We start from the raw sequence: 22133 nt of genomic DNA, 5'->3' as shown, positions 1-22133 counted from the left end.
TTGAGCCCTTAAGTCTGGAAAAAACATCAGAGTGATGGTCAGCGTTTTAATCACATATGACTCCTTAGGGGAATTATAATGCCCAAAAACGCTACAAGGCTCTATTATTAACATGTCTTCTACAGATGTACACCGTGGAGGAAACCAGAGATATAGGGGACTGGATTATGGTCGTTTCCAAAAAATGTCTTGGCCATCCGTTGAAAATTATCTCCATTAAATCCTAGACAATTAAGTCTTGTTTGCACACGCAATATATTTACATAACTAATATTCCACACGTTATGAAATTAGTGTTTTGGTCACATTGTTTCCAATACATCAATTTCACAAATTCTGGATGGATTGAAGAGGTAAAGAATTTTTAACTTAAATAAAAATTATGGACTTGCTTCAAAAACAGCAGTGTTAATCCATTAAAGCACTCAGACATAACACTTTAAAAGGAATTTTATTAACGAAGACATTGCTGCGACTTCAGCAAATGGTACAAACGTCACATACCCAAGAGATCAACTCAATATTCACTCTTTAAACAACTATGTACATTAAAAAAAAATTATTCAATAATTGCATTCTCTACATGGAAGGCAAATATTTTAATCGTCCCAAATTTATATCTACAACTTTCCACTCCAATTAAGCTAACATTTTCGCAACTGATGCAACAGAATATCAAATTATTGGAATACAACAAATGCTGTTCAAAGAAAGCTGTATTTGAACTTGTTAACTTGCATCACCAGGCTGACATTGTGCGAAAACAGGCCTCGCTTTTGACTTAGCAAGTTCAGCTGCCTTCTTCGCAGTTTCCCGGGCCGCATCCTTGAGCCTTCCCTTCCTGTCGTCATTCAAAGCCCCGAACTTAGTAGGCCCTTCGGAAAGAGAAGGTCCGTCATTGATAACGACTCCATTATTTATTGTAATATTTCCAGAAAAAAGTGCTTTCAGAATGTACTCAAAACCCGAATTCATTCTTCGGCAATTTTTTCTGAGCCTCTCAAGTCCAAATGCTTCTATCGCACTTCTGAATCCATATAGCTGAGAGTCAACCCAGGCAGATCGTTTGGCAACAGTCCACTGTGGATTCTCTCGACTTTCTTGGTACACCACTTTTTCCACCACACTCTGTAAAGTGAATAATTAACCAGTGAGGATACCAAATGAATAACATGTTCATATAATGTCAATGTCTCCGCTAAAATGACTCACCATTACCCTAGTGTACCCTATGTTTCTCGTGTATGTAACCATAACTTTCTTTTTAGGATCTACGATGGATTCCTCGATGATTCGTACAATACGAGCTCCGACAAAGTGTTCCCCCCATTTCGGCACGCGATTCGTTTTGGTCAGAAGCCTCTTTGAAAATAGTTTATAACCCCGAATCTCCCGACAAATCGTATCTTCGGTTAGGACGTGATTACTAAAATATAAAATTGCAACAATGAGAGAATAAATACTTGAATACCTTATCCACACGAAGCATTTACACCCACCTTTCTGGGTTTGGATACCGTTTCCAAAATCCCTGAACCACTTGGTCCCACTTAAATTGGAATATGAAAGAATTTTCGAAATACTTAACCATCTTGTAGGAATTTGACTGAGAAGTTGGAAATATGGACCTAGAAAGACAGGTATGAACGACAGAATTACTCTTCGAATTAATACAATTGATTGGTCGCATAGTAAAATATCACATTTCAGAAGTTTAATACAACTTCGTTTGGAAAATTATGATGTCAGAACTAAAATATAGTTGTACATATAATACAAACAACAGAAGGATATTTTGGATAAGAAATAACTATAGCATGTCAATATGGGTCAGAAACTAATCAACACCTGCCGGTGTTTCTATAAATAACGATCACTACGGACACTTTCTGATTTCTTATGTATACTCACAGTAATTATGTATTGAATCAACTTTTCATCTGTTCCATTCGAAATTCAAGGGAAAATCGCATGGATTAAGTCCATTTTGGAAAACACTTCTCAGTGCGTAGAGATGGCACGCTGTGCCAACTACTGTCGAGAAAGGGAAACTCATCGAGAAAAAAACGAAAGTGGCCGAGAGTAGGTAAAAAAACAAAAAGCCATCTTGTCGTTGATGGACATAATTAATGCAATTTCACGCATCTTATACGTCGTGTGAGTCGTACGTTAACGATCATCAGTCAAATAAAAATATTATTTTTCCAAAAAGTTATATTAATAATATCTGTAAGGTGGTAAATAAATACCTATGGTCTGATTCCATATATCACTTCATGGTGGCTAAATACATACGATCTGACCCCATGGGGCAGATTGTTATTTATATTACCTACGTAGAGAACTGCTGTGGATGCCACAAGATGGTCACGATAGTTTGTATTTGGCATTTAGCCTGTACGGTCCCTGATTACGTTAACGCCATGTATTATATATTATTACTCGAGCAGGCGGTTCATACGATTCACTCTTACAGTTCACAAGCCGCTTATCGTCGCTATTGCGGCTGACAGCATTAAAGAAAAAGCAGGGAAGAAAGTGAATCGCGCATGGAAACAAGAACTAGGACGCAGGGCTTGAAACATTTTAATTATTTTACTACTGTACAAAAATGTTAAAAATTGTTTATATTTTGTAATCTGAATATTAAAATTTCTTTGCATGTTATCGAAATACTTCATTGAACCGTAACCTCGGAAAGGTATCAGCGTTTTGGGTAAAATGCTACTGCTTGTAATAGTATGCCCACGAATGTAGATTATAGCTCTTTCATCCATGACAATACAAAGGAACTCGGGATCCAAGGAAAGTTCTGGCCCTTCTCAGTGATGCGCCGGGACCCGAACTTCTCACAACCATCTTGTCATTACCTTATTGCTACTATTTTATCAGTTAGTCGTAGACTAAAAGAGAAACCGGAGGCAGAAACTAGAAGTTCAGTGTACATCTACTAATGTTATAAATAAACAAATTAACTGATGTTAAACTTGTTTATTCTGGGGGAAATAAAAAAGAATCATGCGTTGCTTTAACGTCTCCATCAATAGATAGTATCTCTGGCACATTTTTAAACACCTCTTTTACGTGGCATGGGCGAGTGAACGAGAGGAACTTGTCTTAGCAATTGGTATCCTACAATTCACATTAAGATATTTAAGTCAACGAGGGGGAACCAATCCAATAAGGCGCTAATTTGAACTTTATGACGAGTCGAGGTATGTCATTAGCGGGGGGTAAATGAAGATTTGATGATTGACGGGATTTACATTAACCGATAATCCTTTTCTGGTTTCCAGTTCTTATAACACCCTTTGGTTTATAGTTTTCTGGCATCAATTATCATCAAATGGATATGGTATACCCATATCAACTACTACAATCAAATTATATACAGTGAATTACATGCCCACCGTTGGTAAAAGTGGAATAGGTCTAGGACTATGTGGTTCCTACGTGAGTAACGAGGTTTGAAACTACCGCTATTTAGCAGTCTCCGTCCTTTCATAAGTAAAAGAAGATCGTTCAGCGAATCGAATTTAGTCATTTCGTTCTCGATATGTGGGTGTTATGATCCAGGAAAACAATGACTTCGAAGCAGACCAATGGATATAATAGTCCTAATGGTAGCCGTTTTCAAACGCTCGTGGCACTATGGGAAGGGAATACTTACGGTGTTGAAGTATGAAGCTAAGTCCTTGCTAGATACCGGCTGACATTTGTGTAATTTTTTCCCTGATCTACTTACAGTTCAGTGACTTATATTTTCAGTTTGGCCTTTATTCCTTGGGATTAGTTACCCTGGGATTAGCATTGAAAACTGTGAGACCAGTGAGTATTCCTATGAATTCCTAGTGTAATTATTGTTCATAGTTCTCACTAAATGAAACTTGTTCACATCAGTTTCTTAGGTTTAGAACTCCTCGAGACATTCCTTCAAGCTTTCTCGAAAAAAACATGTGCTTCAGTGGTAGAGTCATAAGAGTTGAACCGACAAGTGATTCACCGATATTGATTGTGGAGCACAACCCGATAATATCATTGACAAGAGCTGAAGATTCTAAATCAGGCTTGCCTATTAAGCCCGTTGGCACCGACATTGGACCCAATGGCCTAGCATGGATGCATTATTTATTAGTTGGCAAAGAAGTGTCATTCACTTTGATGAAAGCCAGTCCAAATTTTGTCCACTGCATCGTTACTAGAAATGTAAGTTTTTGAGGAAGTATTCGGGTATATCAACAAAATTATTACAGACAATTTTGTTTTTTTTTAATATTAACAGAGGATGTGGTATTATTTTCAGACTAATGATGTTGGGTTAAACTTAGTTTCCTTGGGATTTGCTTCAGTGTCAGCATTTGACTTGGCGTTGGCCCAGAATAAATACTACAAGAATTATTACAAAAAGTTATTACAGGCTGAAAATAAGGCGGAAAAACGAGGGATAGGGATGTGGATGGGAGGGGGGAGTGTCTTATATCAATATTGGTACAAGTTGTGGTCAAGAATGAACAGGAAGAAATCTTGGGCAGTTTCCTGGACCTGAGATGATTCGGTACTTTTACTAAATGTGCCTTCAGGTAGTTTGTCATTTCTTGTAAATAAAAGCTCCTGTTGACTTGTGCTAGATAAATACGAGATATTGTATTATGGATTAAAAAATAATGAACATTATGAACTGCAAGTCGTGTTTTATTATGCTTTGTCTTTGGAATACATGATGACAATGTAGCAAGGGTAGATGCCTTTACTTGATGTTACAATATAACATATAATGATATAAAATAAATACTGAAACGTGGCATACGACAAGTGTAATACAATTACTGTTGTAGTAAAATTATGCCATATAATAGTCTTGTCACTGGAAGCTGCAGATACAGTACAGCTGCCTCTTTGGATAAATAATACAAAATCGGCCTATACATACTTTTTGGCTTGTAAAGAAAATAAAAAGGGTCAACGTCGAACTTCGTTATTGTACAAAATCTGCATTCGAGGAGACTTATTCCTCGAGAATAATGCATGTCGTGAGTTGGCAGTATGGTTTAGTCTCGAATCAACTGAAGTAGTGTTCTGGCAGCTTCTCAGAGGAGTTCTCCTGCAATCGAACAAGATATATTAAATATTTCAAACAACTCCACATTTTTCGTGGATTGCGCCAACTTAAACCACCCGTTTAAATTACTTGGCAGTACCTTCGTGAGTGTTCACAAAACTTGACACTATTATCTGGGAAAGAACGTATTGGCGATTCAATGTCAAATGGACTGTAGAGTTTCGTCGGTGTCCGACCGAGCATTTCGCGAGATCTTGATTGAGGAGTATTGAACGGTGTACGGGGAGACTGCTCATTCCTTAATGGAACTCGACGTCTTGTCGACCTTCTCAGTTTCTGAAACAATTAACGTCACTCATTTAATTAATAAAATAATTTGAATGAATATCAATTAAGTATTGCCAGAACCAGCAAATTACGTACCTGAGAAAGTGTTCCAAATGTAGTTCGGACCTCTCTGAACGTTTTTGACAGTTTTTCTGCTCCTTCACGAATGGCTTGTCTGGGCTGCACACTTACTGACGGCAACGTAAAGTTTGTGATGGCACTTCTCAGTGATCGCTCATTTTTGAATGGGGTAGACTGTTCATTTTCAAAACAATCCTGTATTCTTCTTCGGACACGGTGATTATTGGCCGCATTTTCTACGTTCTGAATACCTGCATGCCAAGTAAATGAAATACTTCTGGTATCGGGCCTCATTTTTTCAGAAGCGTTGGGATAAATTCGAATGACACCGCTACCAAACGAACATTGGCGTTGCGATCATTGGGTCCGTATTAAAACTATTCTGTGACAGTTGAAGATCGGAATGAGAAGTTGTATGTTTGTCACTAATTTATGAATGTTCATGTGATTTCAAAGGTAAATGTTTAGGGTTTAAGTTGATAAATTACTTTGGTCGTGTAGCTGCTAAATGAGACATTCTCCATTAAGTTTTTAATGCAGCTTACTAACTGAAAGGACTTCGTATGACGAAATAATTATGGAGACCTCTCAAGGGGAAAGAATGTCTTGGGAAGGTAAATAAAAGGAATTATATTTCCCAATTTAGTTTCATATTGACATTTGTGAATTAATCTTTTGTTATTTGAATTCGAATTAATTCCTCGTTGAATCATGTTTTTATCATTATATTTCCTAAGAGCTAAGAAAAATAGCAAGGCAACTTGAAAATGAGATCGACCTAAAACTAGTGTCCTTCAGTAAATTGGGTGCTGGACATCGAGGAGCGTCGTATCAAACGGGAAGGTAATAGAGGGTAACGCCTTTTCCATGTCTTAATACGGTACTTACCTTTTATTTAGTTTTAGTTACTCCACGTAAGCAATTGCCATTTCTTCTAAATTAGTGGAATAGAGTCCACACAGCAATTGAGTGACCAAAGATAATTAAAGGGTTTACCCAGATGTATTCTTGGGAACTTCTATGTACTTCCTCTGAAGTGTTCGGGGAAATATAGAATCTGCTGTAGATAAAGGTAAATCCGCTGAGGATTCAACATTTCCCTATGATGTTCTTGACTAGATTTTGTAGACTAATTCCATGGCCATTCTAAGAAGTTGCAAGTGGAATATTACGGTCGGTATAACAGAGACGACGCACAGGAACTAGAAAAGGATTTGGTGAGGATCAATTAGCGTATATCGATGAGGATTGGATAGCTATCACCAAGGCTATTTCAAGGGTCCCATGCTGTGTATTGCAGTCCCGATTACCCAGTTTCGACAGTTCTTGTATTACTTTTTCAGGAAGAATACAGATTTCATGAATATTAGGATTAAATATTGAAAATATTTTTAGTGCGAATATGAAGTATACTACGTATAACAAACGTATTTCCACAAAAAACCGAAGTCGTGAGTGAAATTCGGATTATTACCTTTCCGAAATTTTAGATGGTATGAATGACTTGAATAGTTCTTTCAAGCCTGGTTGTATAACTTTGAAGAAATTTTTGTCATATATCACCCAAACATGGGGAACTCAATCCATAACTTTAGTTAATTGGTTCGACCCCAACCCAAATTTTCAACTCGTTATTAGAAGCAAACAGAGATACACTTGTGTTAATGGTATTCGTGTAGAAATGTGTCACTTAATTCAAGCGCTTGATGAAACCGTATTAAATATTCGAATTTCATTTTAAAATGTTAGTTACGTTCCACATCATTCTCTTTATAGCTGGGCTTAGTAAAAAGTTTATTCTAGGTTGTCAGGCAAATTACTAAACATTTTCTAATTTTGTTCGTACTCTACTCTTTTTCTGCCAGATTCAAGCATTCTGTTATATATCCTGCTCTGTTCCAGCTACTCCTAATATCCCCCTATCGATAAACATGAAACAAATCACCCGCATGACTCGAGTGGTCAAACCATTTTCTCTTCTCTTCTCTATGTTGGGTGATTTCTATAGTGACAATCATCCATTCTCATAGTTCCACGAAGCCAGCATAGCATATTCTTACATAGCCCACTCATTCCTCGCTATTTTACCGCATAAATTCCTCAAGAACTCCATTGCCGCAGCATTTAGTTATTAGATTAGATTTTTATTATGGAATGCATAACCTTCCCTTCTATACTGCTGTAGTCTCAGGGGATTTTATAAAACTATATTTTTGGCACCTCTGCAAATATTTTTCTATGTACTCCACATGCTGCTGAATGATAGATTCTAAATATTAAGGGGATTAAATAAGAAAGATACAAATGATGGAAGTATGTAAAGCAGTTGAAAGCATCAACTTGGATGGGATTGATTGTGTGTTCTAGCTCTTATTCTATGACCACATTGTGTGTGTGGCATCTAAACTACCTGTATGATGTACCTACCTGAAAGTCAACACCAACCAAAGAAGTCGATATAAGAGGCAGGAAAAAGAGTGTGTTATTTATTTTCCTTTGCGACTAATTTCCGGATGGGAAGAATCTCGACTGTGATGTTGGAGTTCATCTGCATATTACCCATTAAGCCACGCTTAGGTTTTGTGGCAGAGGATGATTCCACTTCAGGCATGGAACATCAAAACTAAGTGCAAATGATACTTACTAATAGAAATGTGAGATAGTTCAAGTAATGGAGACAATTTTTACATCCCTTTTTAGTCTCGGGGAAATATTTATTTTAATCTGTTGGTTGGGCAGTTTATCTCTCTCATCTTATTTTCATGATCTCTTTCATGCTATAGTGTGTGATGGGATTGTTAATGCATGTTAACAATTGCAAATAAGACCTTCTAGCGATCTATGAAATAAATGTAATGCGTGATTTAACTAATGGCATGTGAGTGTTGTCCAGCCTTGTTCCTCCAGTGATCTAGTCATGTTTCTAGGCCTACTAAGATAATATTTCATAAATCTAGCTCTCTTCACTGCAAACAATATAATTTGGCGGGTGAACTGATTTTGTGAGGATCCTAAATACTAGAGGTAAATATTTATTGAGGCCTGACTAGTAAAAGATAGTGTCACCATTTTACCTTCACTCTTTTCATGTTTTATTAGAACTCACTTGTTATCATTAATCTTAATTTTCTGCTAAATTGCTTCGTAAACAACTGCATTGTCAGCAAATTTATTTATTTATTTTGTATTAATCTGAAAACCACACTTTGGCCTTTACATTGGGCTTTTAACAATGATATAACAATAGAAACATTTACAAACACCCAAGCTCTGGGTTGAGAAAAATCCACCATGGCTGGGATGAAACAGATCGCCTCTGGGTTGGCAGGGAAGGATGTTACCCTGCTGGGAAATAAGGTACATGTACAATTGACCGTATTGTTAATGTCATTATTGTAAGAAGGAGAAAAAGTGTGATTGGTAGCACCTAATGTAAATGGCTGCATTACCAGTAACACAATCTATGACAATCCTTCGTACATTGTTATTTACAAAGAGTATAATCAAGCATTTGGTATTTTTATTTCTCACATTGACTGTTAACTTTGAGAGTAGCTTACTATGAGACACTTTGTCAAATGATAAGTTTTTCAAATTAACTCGCCAGCATTAAAGTAATGGGGTAGTCAATCGTTTTATGTAGTACCCAGAGTATTTCTTAGAGAGGGCAGGAACTTGAAAGACGCCGCAAGGTTGGAGTTTGAAGAGGAATTAATTCACCTTAACAAAATAAATGTCCTGAAACTGTGTGTCTTAAAATAATTTTTGCTGAAAGACAGGATAGGGAAATTATTATGATGTGTATATGTTTTTCTACTCTGATGGTCGAATCTGTCAGTGGCCATGACAGTATATACAGGACGGAGATTGTGTGTAAATGGTCTGAAATGATTAAGTTTCCGAAGTCACAGTCAAATTCAAAAGGTCAAAACCTTCTCTCAGTTTGACTGAACAGCATTTCTTTCTTAATTCAGAACTGGTGATGCAAAATATGCATGTTCTTGTGGACCACCAAAATGTCCTTTGGGAGAAACTGACATACCCTGAGAAAATAATTATTTTTAATGATGAAATGGTCTCACCCTTGGCTAACCAAGGGATTGCAGTATTCTTTTCAGACATCTCCTGTGAAACACGAGCGTAAATTGGAACCATACCCTTTGGTGGAATTATCTTTACCATTTCATCATCATCCATTAACACAATAAATATATTCTTCTGTTTCAGGCTTCACTTTTTGGAATTATTTAATAGCCATACTAAGAAGACTGGTTTTTTCCGCAAGATGCTGCATGTCAGCGAAACGCATTTTACCTAATAGACATCTGCGGAAAAGAACTAAGTCTTTTTAGTATGGACAATAAATGCCAAATGAAGCCTCCCTCATTATCTCATAGTATTTTCTCCCATGGGTCCATGATGTCAAACTTGCATGTCATTTCCCTTGCCAGAAGACCCATTTCTATTTAAGGCAATTTACAGTTTACTTGAGCCATTTCAATGAAAGGAGGGGAAGAGCAAAGAATGGAAAAGGCAATATGTTGCTGTCAGTGTCTGTCCTGAGAACATGAGTGGTTTATGTTTTGCAGGTTAAATCAGCAAATAGTAGTAATTATGAAAGGAAGACTGTCTTTGGAACTACATGCAATATTTAAATCTTATTATGTGCGTAAGAAACATGGACAGAAGCAAATATGGATAGGTATAATAAGAGGTTCCCTCCTCTAGAAACATTACAACAGGAAAGTAGGATATGTGGGAGCTCATACAAACAAAGATTTAAGAAAAATTGGTTTTTTAAAAAATTGGTTTTTTACCTGAAGATAAAAACAGTTAAACATATCACTTGTAAAAAGATGTATGTTACTTATAAAGGGTAAATATGATGTATAATTGGTAAATGTTGGTATGTCCTTTTGATGATATGAGAATTTCTAGCCGAATTTCATTATGATTCATGATGGGAACTGTACATCGCAAATCAAAATGTACATTCTAAGTGGTCAAAGTGTGCTGTGTGGGCAAATGATACATTTAATACTCTATTGTTATTCTGAATTTGTGTGGTGATTGAATCAAATTGTAACATTTAGTTTACTCCAACGTATTCATTAATGGTTTAAGTATCAGTGATTCTTTTTAGAATCCCTATTGCATTTGTCCATAGTTATTTCATATTATATATATATGTGTGTGTGTGTAAAATCTCATTAAGTGGTATTATTTCACAACTCTTATAATTTTTAAATAATGTTGACTCTCCTGGCTGCAGCGATACTACACCACTTCTTGGGGATGACACATTTGAGGAAATGCAGACAGATTTGGAGCAACTCCTATCGAAAGTATGAATTTAATAAAAAATATTTTTTTCTTCTTTAATTCCATTTATCTTTCATCTTCGCTTCGTTATTTTCTAGTTATCTTCCATTAATGAACAAATGGGCGAATTTTCTTCTGGGCAAACCCAACATTACACCCAACAAAGACATAAAGAAGTCCTACAAGACTACAAGCAGGAGTTCACAAAGACCAAAGCTAATTTTCAAGCAAGAAGGGAACGAGAAGATCTGTTAAACAGTGTTCGAAAGGACATCGAGTAAGTAAAAGTTATTGGCTTGAGAATTTTCATTAAAATTATCCGAGTATGAAATATTGGTCATGCTGAGAACCAAAACCGTAAAACCTATCAATGGTGCTATATTTGCTTAAGAAAAAATTGAAATATATTTTCTTTCACTGTTGATCATTTTTTGAATGGCCATATGATAGTGTTCCAGTATATATGTATTATGTAAACATTTTATGATAATTTTATTCACCTGGTTCTTGATAAGTATTAATGATTTTCATTTATTTCCTGTCATTTAACCTCTCATTGGCCCTGTGCAATTTAAACGTTATGAAGGTATGTCTTTGCAAGGTCGCCACAGTCAGAAAACACAATACAAAGTTGAGACCTTATTTTATGAAGAATGTGGAAATGAATTTTAGTTAATACCTTATTGGGCAGAATATAATATTGGTATTATTTCAGCTAGTAAGGGATAAAAAATTACAGCCGTCTTTATTTTCAAGCACTTTCAAAAACTTTTCTCTGAAATGCAATCCACAACATCAATATGGTGTGCAACTATTTATGCTACCTAATCGTACATTCAAATGTTATCCCACTATAGTGATTACTGAAAGCAGTATTTATGAAATCCAAGCATGTTACAAGCTTGGAGTTAGTTGTATTCTTTGGTGACTTATGTCTTAGGTGGTGGGTCACTCAGATATATCACTTTCCTCATGAGTACCACATTGCTTGTGCTTTTTACTAGTCATCATTTTGTTTTGTCTGTTCCTTTCAATTAATTATATATCTTCTCTCCCTCATTCTCTTTTTAGCAACTACCGGTCAGGGCTGAATAGAAGAATGGACCTGTATTTAAAGGAAAATGAACACATTAGGAGGTAATGCATGTACTTGACATTATTCTCACATTTCCTTCATTGCAGGGTGTAGCAGAATGTCTCACCCCATTGTGTAATTTATATATTTAAAGTTTGACTGCAGGAGTGACATAATATTATGGTAGGTAACATTGTTTTGACCTTCCCCGGACTACAACCTTGACGTGGTGGAAGGGCTTGTGCGTTCCAATGACCCCTAGAGCTGTGCTGGCGGGAGTAATAATTATTGCTCCTGGTAGGGTCACCCATGCCAGATAGGTCGAAGGTTAGGAGTCAGACGAAAGGTAGTCCATGCAGCGTCTGTTCCTCAGTGAGGCAGCTGTAATGGCGTCTGACCCCAGTGGGGCGGCCAGGAAGTGATGGTGTCACGTTAAAAACACTATTGAGGAAGGCAACAGGAAACCACCTCAATTATCATTCCCAAGATTCATATGATGGACAATACAGAGATTTTGAGTCCTGGCAACTATGGGGCTCGGCGCAATCGGCCGTGTGTCGTGCCCGGCAGCAGGGGAGGCAAGGCTTCCACGGTCATCATCCCACAAAACCTCTGCAAGGGAAAAACAGCAGCAGCAGGACAGAAGACGCAGGAGAAGAAGACCAAATTAGTTAGAATAGGAACTTGGAATGTTAGGACAATGATGAGGACAGGGAAATCGGAGAATGTTAAGCGAGAGATGGAAAGGGGAAATATAGATATTTTAGGTCTATGCTAGGTGAGATGAAAGGATAGCGGGGATTACTGGAGTGATCAGTATAGAATAATATAAAGCGGTGGGGACGAGAGCCAACGAGGGGTTGCCATAATACTAAATGGAGAGGTAGGAGGAAGCGTAGTCCACATAAAGCAGGTAACGGATAGAATACTACTAGTAGAGATGAAAGCAGAACCAACGAACTTGGTTATTATTCAGGTATACATGCCACCGAGCAACCATAAGGAAGAAGAGGTGGATAGGATATACAATTAGGGGGCATAATCGCGTGTGTTCCTGCAGGGAAACATTTGATAGTGATGGGGGATTGGAATGCGACGGTAGGCAAAGGAAGAGATGGTGATGAGGTCGGGGACTACTGTTTAGGCACGAGGAATGACCGAGGGGAGAAAGCAGTTGAGTTCTGCATGAGACAGGGATTAGTCATCACCAACACTTGGTTCAGACACCAAAAAGACGCAGGTATACATGGAAAATGCCAGGTGACTCAGGGAGGTATCAGCTAGATTATATCTTGGTTAGACACAGGTTTAGGAACAGTGTGACAAATTTGCACACCTTCCCGGGAGCGGATGCAGACTCTGACCACAATTTAGTTGTTATGAAATATAGCATCCATTTCAAAAAGGTAAGGCAGGGGCGGCGAGTTAGAAAATGGAATGTAGAAGCATTAAATGGTTTGAAAAGGAAGGAGTACCAACAGGCGATAGAGGAAATCATGGGGGATGGTAAAGAGCTAAGTACTATCGAAGAAAAATGGGAAAGTATCAAGGAAGGGTTTTCTAAAGCCGCAAAAGACACTATTGGAACCATTAACGCTAAAAGGACTAGGAAACCATGGATCACGAATGAGATGATTACAATGATGGATGAGCGGAGAAACTGGAAGAATGTATATGCAGAGTTAGGCAAAATGAAGTACAAAGAATTAAATAATGAATTGAGGCGGGCAACAAATAAAGCAAAAGAAGCATGGTGGAAGACGCAGTGCGAGGATATGGAAAGTCTGCAGAGGAAGGGTGAAATCGGTGCGCTGTACAGCAAAGTTAAATCTTTATCGGGAAGTAGGAAAGGGAGATCTATGCTAACAGTTAGAGATAAGGCGGGTAAGGTAATAGTTGACACAGGAAAGATCCAGGAGAGATGGAAGGAATAAATAGAAGAACTGTATAGTAAAGAACTTAGACCAAATAAGATAGACATAGAAAATGAGCACGATATAGAGGAAGATAGCTTAGTTCCAGGCATACTAGACGATGACATAGGAAGGGCATTAAGGGAGATGAAACTAAATAAGGCTGTTTGGGTGGATAACATTCCCGTGGAACTTTTAAAATGCTTAGGAAAATGTGGGAGGAAGAGGCTATATGGGCTGATCCGTAGTATTTATGAGGAGGGAATCTGGCCGGAAGACTTTGTGAGATAGTTTTAGTTCCTATTCCGAAAAAGGTAAAGGCTACATCATGTGAGGACTGCAGGACGATAAGTTTGATATCCCACGCAGCTAAAGTTGTTCTCAGGATCATAAACAAAAGGGTAGAGAGTAGGGCAAATGATTACTTAGGGGATGATCAGTTTGGGTTTAGGAAGGGGAGAGGTACGCGTGATGCCTTTGCAGTAATGAGATTATTAATCTAGAGGAATATAGAACACAACCAGGAGGTATTTGCCTGTTTCGTAGATTTCAAAAAAGCATTTGATAGAGTGAATTGGGAAAAACTTAAGAGTATATTGACAAAAATAGGAATAGATTGGAGGGAAAGGAGGCTAATCCGCAACCTGTTCATGTCTCAGACTGCTCAGGTGCGGGTGGGGAACGGGGAGTCCGGACGGGCAGTGTTAGGAAGAGGTGTAAGGCAGGGTTGCCCATTATCACCGTTTCTGTTCAACCTGTATGCAGAGGAAATGATTAAAGAGGCTTGGGAAGAACTGGAGGTAGGAATGAAAGTGGGCGGGGAATTCGTAAAATCAGTTAGATTTGCTGATGATCAAGCTTTAGTTTGTCAGTCAGCCAAGGGGTTGCAAGCATTGCTGAGTGAATTGGAAATTCAGTGCGACAGGTATGGGATGAGAATCAATATTAATAAAACAAAGGTTATGAGATTTTCTAGAAAGAAAAAGGCTATGCTAAACATTAAAATAGGAGGGCAAAAACTAGAGCAGGTAGAACAGTTTACGTATCTCGGTAGTGTTTTGGACCAACACGGTTAAAGTAGTAGCGACCTAAGGAGAAGAATTGGGCTAGGCAAAGAGGCTTTCACAAGGAGGAGGGAGTTGATGACAGGGACGTTGAGTAAGGATATTACGAAAAGACTCATAAAAACTTTGATATGGAGCGTAGCTATTTACGGCGTGGAAACGTGGTCATTGAAGCAGGAGGATAGATGTAGACTGGAGGCTTTTGAAATGTGGGTTTGGAGAAAAATGGAGAAGGTGAAATGGACAGAGAAGAAAAGAAATGAGGAAGTACTTGGTATGGTGGGTGAAGAGAGGGGTTTGTTGGGAGAAATCCTATGGAGGCAGGAAAAGTGGATGAAGGGGGTTTTGACCAGCAGCAGGATGTTGAAGACTGTAATTGAGGGGAGAATGTTAGGCAAACGAGGAAAGGGAAGGAACAGAATAGGGATGTTGGACAGGATGAAGGGAGGAAGAAAGTACTCGGAGCTGAAGAGGGACCTGATGTAGAGTAGGATGTTGTGTTTTGCTAGGGGTCACAAATTATTTAATTAGTAATTATTTCCATCCAAAAACCTACCTTAACCGGTAGATTACCTAATAATAACATTGTTTTGAATTGAACACCGTTCTATTAGCAAAAACAGTTCTGTAGCTGAAATCTAATGCATCCATGACTCCATATGTGCTCTACGTGTTTGTAATAGGACTGATCGCGGCAAAATCACAGAGAGTCTATTTCTATTATATTGAGAGGCAAATGATCAAGCCATTATCAACTGCTGTTTCTTAATAATAAGCCATGCTTCAAGGGCTATGGTCACTGTGTGGACTTATCTAAATATAGCCATTCCATCCACTTCTATTTTAGTCCATGAAAGAAGAATCAGTAATCACCATCATACATTGAGGATAAATAGTTCTGTTTTATTTTGTTGGTAATATTCAAGTGTCATTCATGCATAACTTTGGTTAGCTGTCATTTTAAATATTTAGGGGCATTTAACTTCCACCTTTGCTTTTTACAATCAGTAGTTGTAGTAGCAGCAGTTATTAGGGGAGGCAACTGACAGCTGAAGTAATTTGTGCCATTAGGGAATGATGTGGGTAATCTCGTAGGGGTAGAATGTTTCAGGGTATGAGTGGAGAGAAACCTGGCATTATTTATCAGCATTAGCCTATTCAAAATGGAAGGTGCCAAGAGGTCATACTGTTGAACGTCCCATCCGACGGATGGCATACTCATTTAAAGTGCTCTGCACATAGCACCTTAAGTGGAGATTGGGATGCCACTGAAAAAATCTTCTCCATAATTTGAACCCGGGTTATCTGGGTAGGAAACCAGTACATCAGCCACCATACCATCCTGATCCCCTTTTTATAATGAGTTAGCAGGAGTTTGTATTTAAGTTGGTGATTAGAAGAACATTATCTTATTATCCATGATGATTTTATTTTGTTTTCTTTTACATATTTCATATACAGTGGAACCTCGGAGAACGAGCATGATTTGTTTCAGAATCTTTCTCGTAAAGCAAAACGCTCGTTAAGTGGGTCAGTTTTTCTGACATAATTTGATATAACATATGAAAATGCATTCCATGCTGAAAAAATAAATTTCCTTCACGGTTTATCGAAAGGAATTAATATATATACAGGGTGCAGCGCTTAAATCCAGACCAGCACGAGTTTCCTTGAATGATATTTCCTTGCTGGGTTAGCAAAACCTTCCCCAGACTTCTCCGAAACATTTTACTTAGCCAAAATATTGCAAGCAGTTGATCTGGGGTACCAGAAGAATCTAACAATTTCACTGGGAGAACGCCCAGCAGAAGCACTTTCAATAATAGCGGCTCTTTGATTGTACTCCGCACTTGTACGTAACATCTCAGCAATTTTGAGCTTATGACTGTTTACTAGATGCCTATAGCTTTCAAGAATGCCAATCACGACCTCCAGGGGAACTACAATATGGCGGCAAATTCAAATTGAAATTTATCCGGATTCAAGCGTCGCACCCTTGCATTGTTTAGGAACATGAATCATCTTAATCCTTTCTTTTAACTGCTGATGAATTTGTTAACCATTTTTAGATTAAAATCCAAGATGTCACTTGCTGGAATAGGAATTTTTCTGCAGTTTTTCTGAGAATGAATTGTTGTTTTGTGGATTAATAGAAAAATCACATTTGTACTGTATGATGAATTCACAGAAATCAGTGACGAAACAAAGTTTTGATATTAATCTATTAGTTTCCATATTTTTTGCCATGATTGTCTTGGTGCAATTCATTTCCAGTTTTCATGCGACATCAGTCCGCAATTCAGCAAGAATTTCTGGTATCCAGATTTAAAGGAGTTCCCATTGTCGTTTGCCATTTTTAAGTCGACTTTTATTGCATCTGATGGGTTTTGGCATCGTGAAGTGTCTTGGTCAAGATGAATTACAACAGTTCCCTTGAAATGGTCATTGATAAGGTGAATTACTTTGTGAGGGATGGGTGGTGGGTTTAAAGGAATAGAGTGACTCACCTGTGCTGATGATGTGGCCTCTGGATGGCATGTGTATGCTATTGTGTAGTGGGAGTTGGAAGTGAAAGGATCACTGAATGTAAAACATTTGGTAATAGTGGTAAACATAGAAACTCAGTTATATCATCTAATGTTAACACATTTGTTGAAAATGATTTTCATAGCTTCAAAATTCCTTTAAACGTCCACTGTAAAACGTTTGTCGTATACATTTTTAATAGCGGTGATATAATTGTACTTGTGTATTTACGAAATGGTTGTTGACCTTGAAACTGATGCGGTGCCATTGAAATTAATCAATGATGATAAAAACTCTGTGAAAAAATGTGATGTTTAATGACTAATAATGCTTTACACTCTTTGGCAAAGTTTAGCCCCAGGGAATTATTTATCCTTTTATAGGTTGATCACAATTTCTCTTTTGAGATTTCCTTATTGTTACCATTAAGCCACATGTTTTACCTGGTAAACAAATCAAAATTGGTTCAGGTCAGGAACTCTTGAGATGATATAATATTTCCTAACTGCATGACCTGTAAATCTAGCGAAAAATACATGAAGCACCCCATTTGTAGAAACTGTTGGGACTCAACCATGTAAAGCTATATAGCTCTAAATATTTTAATTATCAGGAGAGTTTTATTATCCTCCAGCAAAGAAATATTTTCCCCTTGTCTTTATATTTATCTAGGAGGGTTTTTTATGTTTATGTTATTGTAGCATGTGAGGAACCTCCTCTTTTCTTGGTATTTATACTTGTTAGACCATTTTCTTTTTATTCTCTAATGATAATGAACAATATATCCTGTTGAGCCTTTTTACTCTTCTCGCTCCTGTTTGATTCTCATTCCACCGTCAATGCTCCCTTTTAGTGCAATTTCAAAAATATATAGTCATACCTCAAATAACAGCTGTTTCCTTAATCTAAATTCATACAAGCAAAAATTCATAATCACTTCCTTTTTACATTGTTTCATAATAACAAATGAAATCAAACTTCCCTCTCTAATTATTTAATGACTCATCTCCAGCATTGTGCTATGCTTTTGTGTGATATGCACCTCCACAAATTAGGTGGGCTGCATACAAAGTTTCAAGTAATATTAGTGTTAATATGAGGTGAAGATGTGTCTCTAGACCATAGCAATGTTTCACATTCCAATGTGACTGTTCCATGGGCAAATGCCTTTTTGATACTCTGAATCACTGGTGGTCTGGGTCTACTTACAGCGCTGTGTGCTGGACAAGTGTTAATGAAAGTTCTCTGCGCAATTTCACCTTGCCGTGGGAGGCCCATCAGTGGGCATAAAGCCTTTTGAGATCGGCAGTCTATACAGTTGTGAGATTAGTTCATGCTTCCCCTAGTCCACCTCATGTGCAAGAAATAAGAATTGAAATTAAAGTCAACTAATTTGAGAATGCCATGGGCTCTTGAAGCAATGAGGAATGGTCAACAGAATATACCTAATCAGACCCAAAACCCCATATATTGCAAAAAGGGGTAGGCGTGTTCTCTGTGGAAACCATGAGAGTAGGAATCTATTGAATGAGTGGCCACGCTCTTTTACCAATGCCCAGAGAATTTGTGAAATACATTTATCCAAATCCATGTTAGTGTTAGTAATTCTCAATTAATGCATCAATGACATTATCAGAGCAATAAGTGTTAAATTCTTTCTTGTTTTATGTCAATTCACTTAGTTACATGTTCTTAAGGAGCCAAACCCCATTGTAAAGTGCTGTATAAGATATATATTTTAAATCCATTTCTTTACTCACATCAAAAAGATAAGATTAACTGGAGCTCTTGCACAATGTGATGATAAATGAAGAGTCAAACCGATTCATTGGAGGAATTAACTTTTGGTTTCTGGTATAATTGTTTGTTAGTTAATGTTATAGTTCTATGATACATATTCTATTCAAAAGAGTTCCATCTCGACTTTTGTAAACAAAAGTATGAAAAGAGTTATGAGCTACTGTTCTTTAGAGTAATAACATGTCTTCTCATTGCTTACCACCTCACAGCACTATAGCTGTTAATGTAATAGTTACTGTGCCTGTGGTTGAAAGGGTATTGCTGTACCAATTTCTGTGGTCTCATCTTTACTTGTATGAAGAAGAAATTTGGCTTCCCTCTCCATTGGGTAATTGAAAGCATATTTATTGACAGCTTTCAGCCCCCTATTTATGGTGCCTTCGCTAGATTCTGTCCTGTTTGATACTTCTATCGTATCCAAGGACAGGCCTCATCACACCCTGTCGAGAGCTGCTGATTTCTGTTCATGGCTCCTTATTCACTGGCTTCTTTCATAGCTGACCGCTGGAGGTACGTCCAGGATACATTGAAGCATTAGTTAGCTTTAAGCACAGTCAAGGCATATTAAAGTAACATGAAAAAGTATTTACTCAAATGCCTTCTTTGACTACATTAAAAGAAGTTGCTGTTGGGTGTGTTTGTTTGTGGCCTTCTTTTCGTGCCGCTCAACCTCTCCAGACATAACATGGACAAGGAAGCCCCCTCTCAGTATGGCATGTAAAAACTTACCTGGATCACCAATCCCTGTAATAACTGAAATGGTGCCATACTGTCCATGTGAATTGGTCCATTTTCTTCAATCCTACATATCAGCCTTCTCCTTCTGCTCAGGCATTGACATGGTCATTAAAAACACTCTTTGCTTCTGGAGCAACAATTTCAGGTTACTTCCCAAAAGTGTTCCCTGGCCACCTTTTGTGAGTTGGAACACGACAGAATAATATGAAAGACATGGGCCAAACATGGCTCACTTGGGAAGACTGCAGAGGATGTCATTTCGTGCCTGAGATATACCATACATGCTAAAGAAAAGCCAGGAAAACCTGGAATTATAAGAGACTTTGGTATGGTATTTGGGGAACAAGTGAAATAATTTATGTATGTAATTATGAATATCATTTAAATCCATATATTAATCCCTTTGTCTTCTCCTATTGTTCTGAAATTTTTGCATTCACTATACACTTAAAAGTCTTGACTGCTTGGAGCATGATAGGTGACAGTATGCTATGGGTGATATTGTGGCTAAGATCCTTGAATTATTTCGTGATGCATAAGGATCAAGTTATAACACTATTCTTTTCCTTCTGAATCGCAAAGCCTCCAGAACTGTTTTTAGTTGGTTTGTCTTTGACGCACGGGGGATACACAGACTGATGCTTATTTGAACAGTGCATAGTTAAGTTATGTCCCTGATAGCAGTGCTGCTGGTGGTTCTTGAGTCACCACTACTTGGTATTCACGTGGATTTGGATGACAGGATGTGCTACATGCGCTCCTGGTGCTGAAATTTAAATGCTCTCAAGCTGTGTTTAATGCACCAAAGACATTATTATTTTCAATGTTTCTGGTCCAATTCAAGTTGTCTGGAGATTGATGTTAGCTTTTGCAGAGAAAAGTAGTTCATCGCCTGTTGCACAAAAGGCGACCTACACCATTTGGTGATATTTGGAGAGTTCAAATGTGGTTGTGGATGGTTATTGGATTTTTCAAAACCCAAAATTGGGCATTTTGAAGATTTCCATATGCATGGACAAGTGATGTTTCATCTAATAAGACATCTACTCTCATATTCTATATGTTATTGCCTGTAATGCTCAAAGTCTGCCTGGCCTCACTCACTTTTATCTGTCTTTTGTAAATGTTTAAGTGTGGCTGAGGTTCTTAATATGGCATTGATTATTTTAGTATTCTTATTGGAACCACCGAAAGGTTGTTATATTCTCTAAGTTCAATGGAATCATGCCCCACTGTAATCTCAGAGAAAGACTGGCAACTTATACTCTGAAGCTGTTTACAATTTAGTTAATTTAAAATATTTTTTGATATCCTCTGAATGAGAAATTATGAAATTTGTCTTAAGTGGGCAATGAGCCCAACACTGCTTACAAGGCTTGTTTGGCATTCAAATCAACTGACAACCTAAGCCTTTATATATTTAACCTTAAGGATATTACGATATTAATGATCTCAAACATCATGTTCCTTTCATTTCAGCTCAGAGAGGTTGCTTGATGACCAAATCAGCATAGCAGTTGAGACAAGAGAGCATTTAATGTCACAACGTTTGACATTTAAGAAGTTCCAGACAAAAATGAATGACCTATCAAATCGCTTTCCTTTAATAAATAGTATTTCCCAAAGGATAATGCTGCGCAAGAGACGAGACGCTGCTATTTTGGGTGTTGTTGTGGCCGTGTGCATAATTGTTCTCTTCTTGTATGCATTTCGTTGAAATGTATTTTTGAATATATTAATAACCTGTAATCTATTAATAACCGCCACCCTAATTTGTACTTTGACAAGAAAATGTACTGATTGAGGCATGGGTAAGCTGCTCCAAGTAGTTGGAAAGAGAGAATTTGTCATTTGAATGAATTAAACTGTGCCTGTGATTCAACTCTTTGCACCGAAATATCCTCTCCTGGTGGTATATGGAAAGTGCTGTTGACCAAAAGATTTATTTTTTTAAGAAAATAAGCTTGTCATCATCACCATTTCTTGACTTTTTGATCTCTTTTCATTTCTTCTGTTGTTTGTGGTCATCAGGGTGATGACAGAAGTGTCTTCTGAAGCGGTATGCAATTTTAAATACAAGCTCTTTGGAGATGAATGTTAAAGTTGTGTTTGCACTTGGCATACTGGATACCTGTCTTTCTGTAAATTTGTTGAGAAGTAAATTTATTATTTTATTTGCTAATAATTATCCTTAACTTATTCTTTTCTTTCAAACAGGGCCAATTGAT

At 37.5% G+C, this 22133-nt stretch overlaps 3 protein-coding genes across 4 annotated transcripts; 2 read left to right on the top strand and 1 right to left on the bottom strand.

Moving 5' to 3' along the window:
• Positions 1 to 432: 432 nt before the first annotated feature.
• On the bottom strand, positions 433 to 2434 carry prel (preli-like). 2 transcript variants are annotated; one of them, XM_071592064.1, is made up of 4 exons: positions 2250 to 2434; positions 1500 to 1628; positions 1213 to 1426; positions 433 to 1128 (listed from the first exon to the last, which is right to left on the bottom strand). In XM_071592064.1, exons 1-4 carry the CDS (start codon positions 2264 to 2266, stop codon positions 730 to 732), a joined length of 759 nt encoding a protein of 252 aa, XP_071448165.1. In that variant the 5' UTR covers positions 2267 to 2434; the 3' UTR covers positions 433 to 729. The 2 variants fall into 2 exon arrangements, with proteins under 2 accessions (XP_071448165.1, XP_071448166.1); XM_071592065.1 differs by lacking the exon at positions 2250 to 2434 and adding an exon at positions 1912 to 2034.
• Positions 2435 to 3530: 1096 nt separating this feature from the next.
• LOC139693799 (protein C3orf33) lies at positions 3531 to 4674 on the top strand. The gene is made up of 4 exons (XM_071592079.1): positions 3531 to 3679; positions 3769 to 3828; positions 3901 to 4206; positions 4304 to 4674. Exons 1-4 carry the CDS (start codon positions 3584 to 3586, stop codon positions 4544 to 4546), a joined length of 705 nt encoding a protein of 234 aa, XP_071448180.1. The 5' UTR covers positions 3531 to 3583; the 3' UTR covers positions 4547 to 4674.
• A 1191-nt stretch (positions 4675 to 5865) lies between these two features.
• On the top strand, positions 5866 to 21787 carry Gos28 (golgi SNAP receptor complex member Gos28). The gene is made up of 7 exons (XM_071591998.1): positions 5866 to 5923; positions 5996 to 6081; positions 6205 to 6310; positions 10740 to 10812; positions 10888 to 11066; positions 11861 to 11926; positions 21385 to 21787. Exons 2-7 carry the CDS (start codon positions 6045 to 6047, stop codon positions 21620 to 21622), a joined length of 699 nt encoding a protein of 232 aa, XP_071448099.1. The 5' UTR covers positions 5866 to 5923; positions 5996 to 6044; the 3' UTR covers positions 21623 to 21787.
• Positions 21788 to 22133: the final 346 nt, after the last annotated feature.

Source organism: Hetaerina americana, unplaced genomic scaffold (assembly GCF_022747635.1).
Source record: "Hetaerina americana unplaced genomic scaffold, ioHetAmer1.1.p SCAF_5, whole genome shotgun sequence".
In the NCBI taxonomy this organism is placed as follows: Eukaryota; Metazoa; Arthropoda; class Insecta; order Odonata; family Calopterygidae; genus Hetaerina; species Hetaerina americana.
The sequence above is the reverse complement of the archived record's forward strand: the minus strand, read 5'-3'. Positions and strand labels throughout refer to the sequence as shown.

Excerpts from the sequence above, each read along its gene's own strand:
- prel (XM_071592064.1), bottom strand. Across the intron at positions 1,427-1,499 it reads CGGTATCCAAACCCAGAAAG|TAATCACGTCCTAACCGAAG; the intron begins GTGGGTGTAAAT and ends TTTATATTTTAG. Across the intron at positions 1,129-1,212 it reads TAGGGTACACTAGGGTAATG|AGTGTGGTGGAAAAAGTGGT; the intron begins GTGAGTCATTTT and ends TTCACTTTACAG.
- LOC139693799 (XM_071592079.1), top strand. The coding sequence starts at position 3,584 with ATGACTTCGAAGCAGACCAATGGATATAATAGTCCTAATGGTAGCCGT. Across the intron at positions 3,680-3,768 it reads GGAATACTTACGGTGTTGAA|TTTGGCCTTTATTCCTTGGG; the intron begins GTATGAAGCTAA and ends TTATATTTTCAG. Across the intron at positions 3,829-3,900 it reads CATTGAAAACTGTGAGACCA|TTTCTTAGGTTTAGAACTCC; the intron begins GTGAGTATTCCT and ends TGTTCACATCAG.
- Gos28 (XM_071591998.1), top strand. The coding sequence starts at position 6,045 with ATGGAGACCTCTCAAGGGGAAAGAATGTCTTGGGAAG. Across the intron at positions 10,813-10,887 it reads TGGAGCAACTCCTATCGAAA|TTATCTTCCATTAATGAACA; the intron begins GTATGAATTTAA and ends GTTATTTTCTAG. Across the intron at positions 11,067-11,860 it reads AGTGTTCGAAAGGACATCGA|CAACTACCGGTCAGGGCTGA; the intron begins GTAAGTAAAAGT and ends TTCTCTTTTTAG.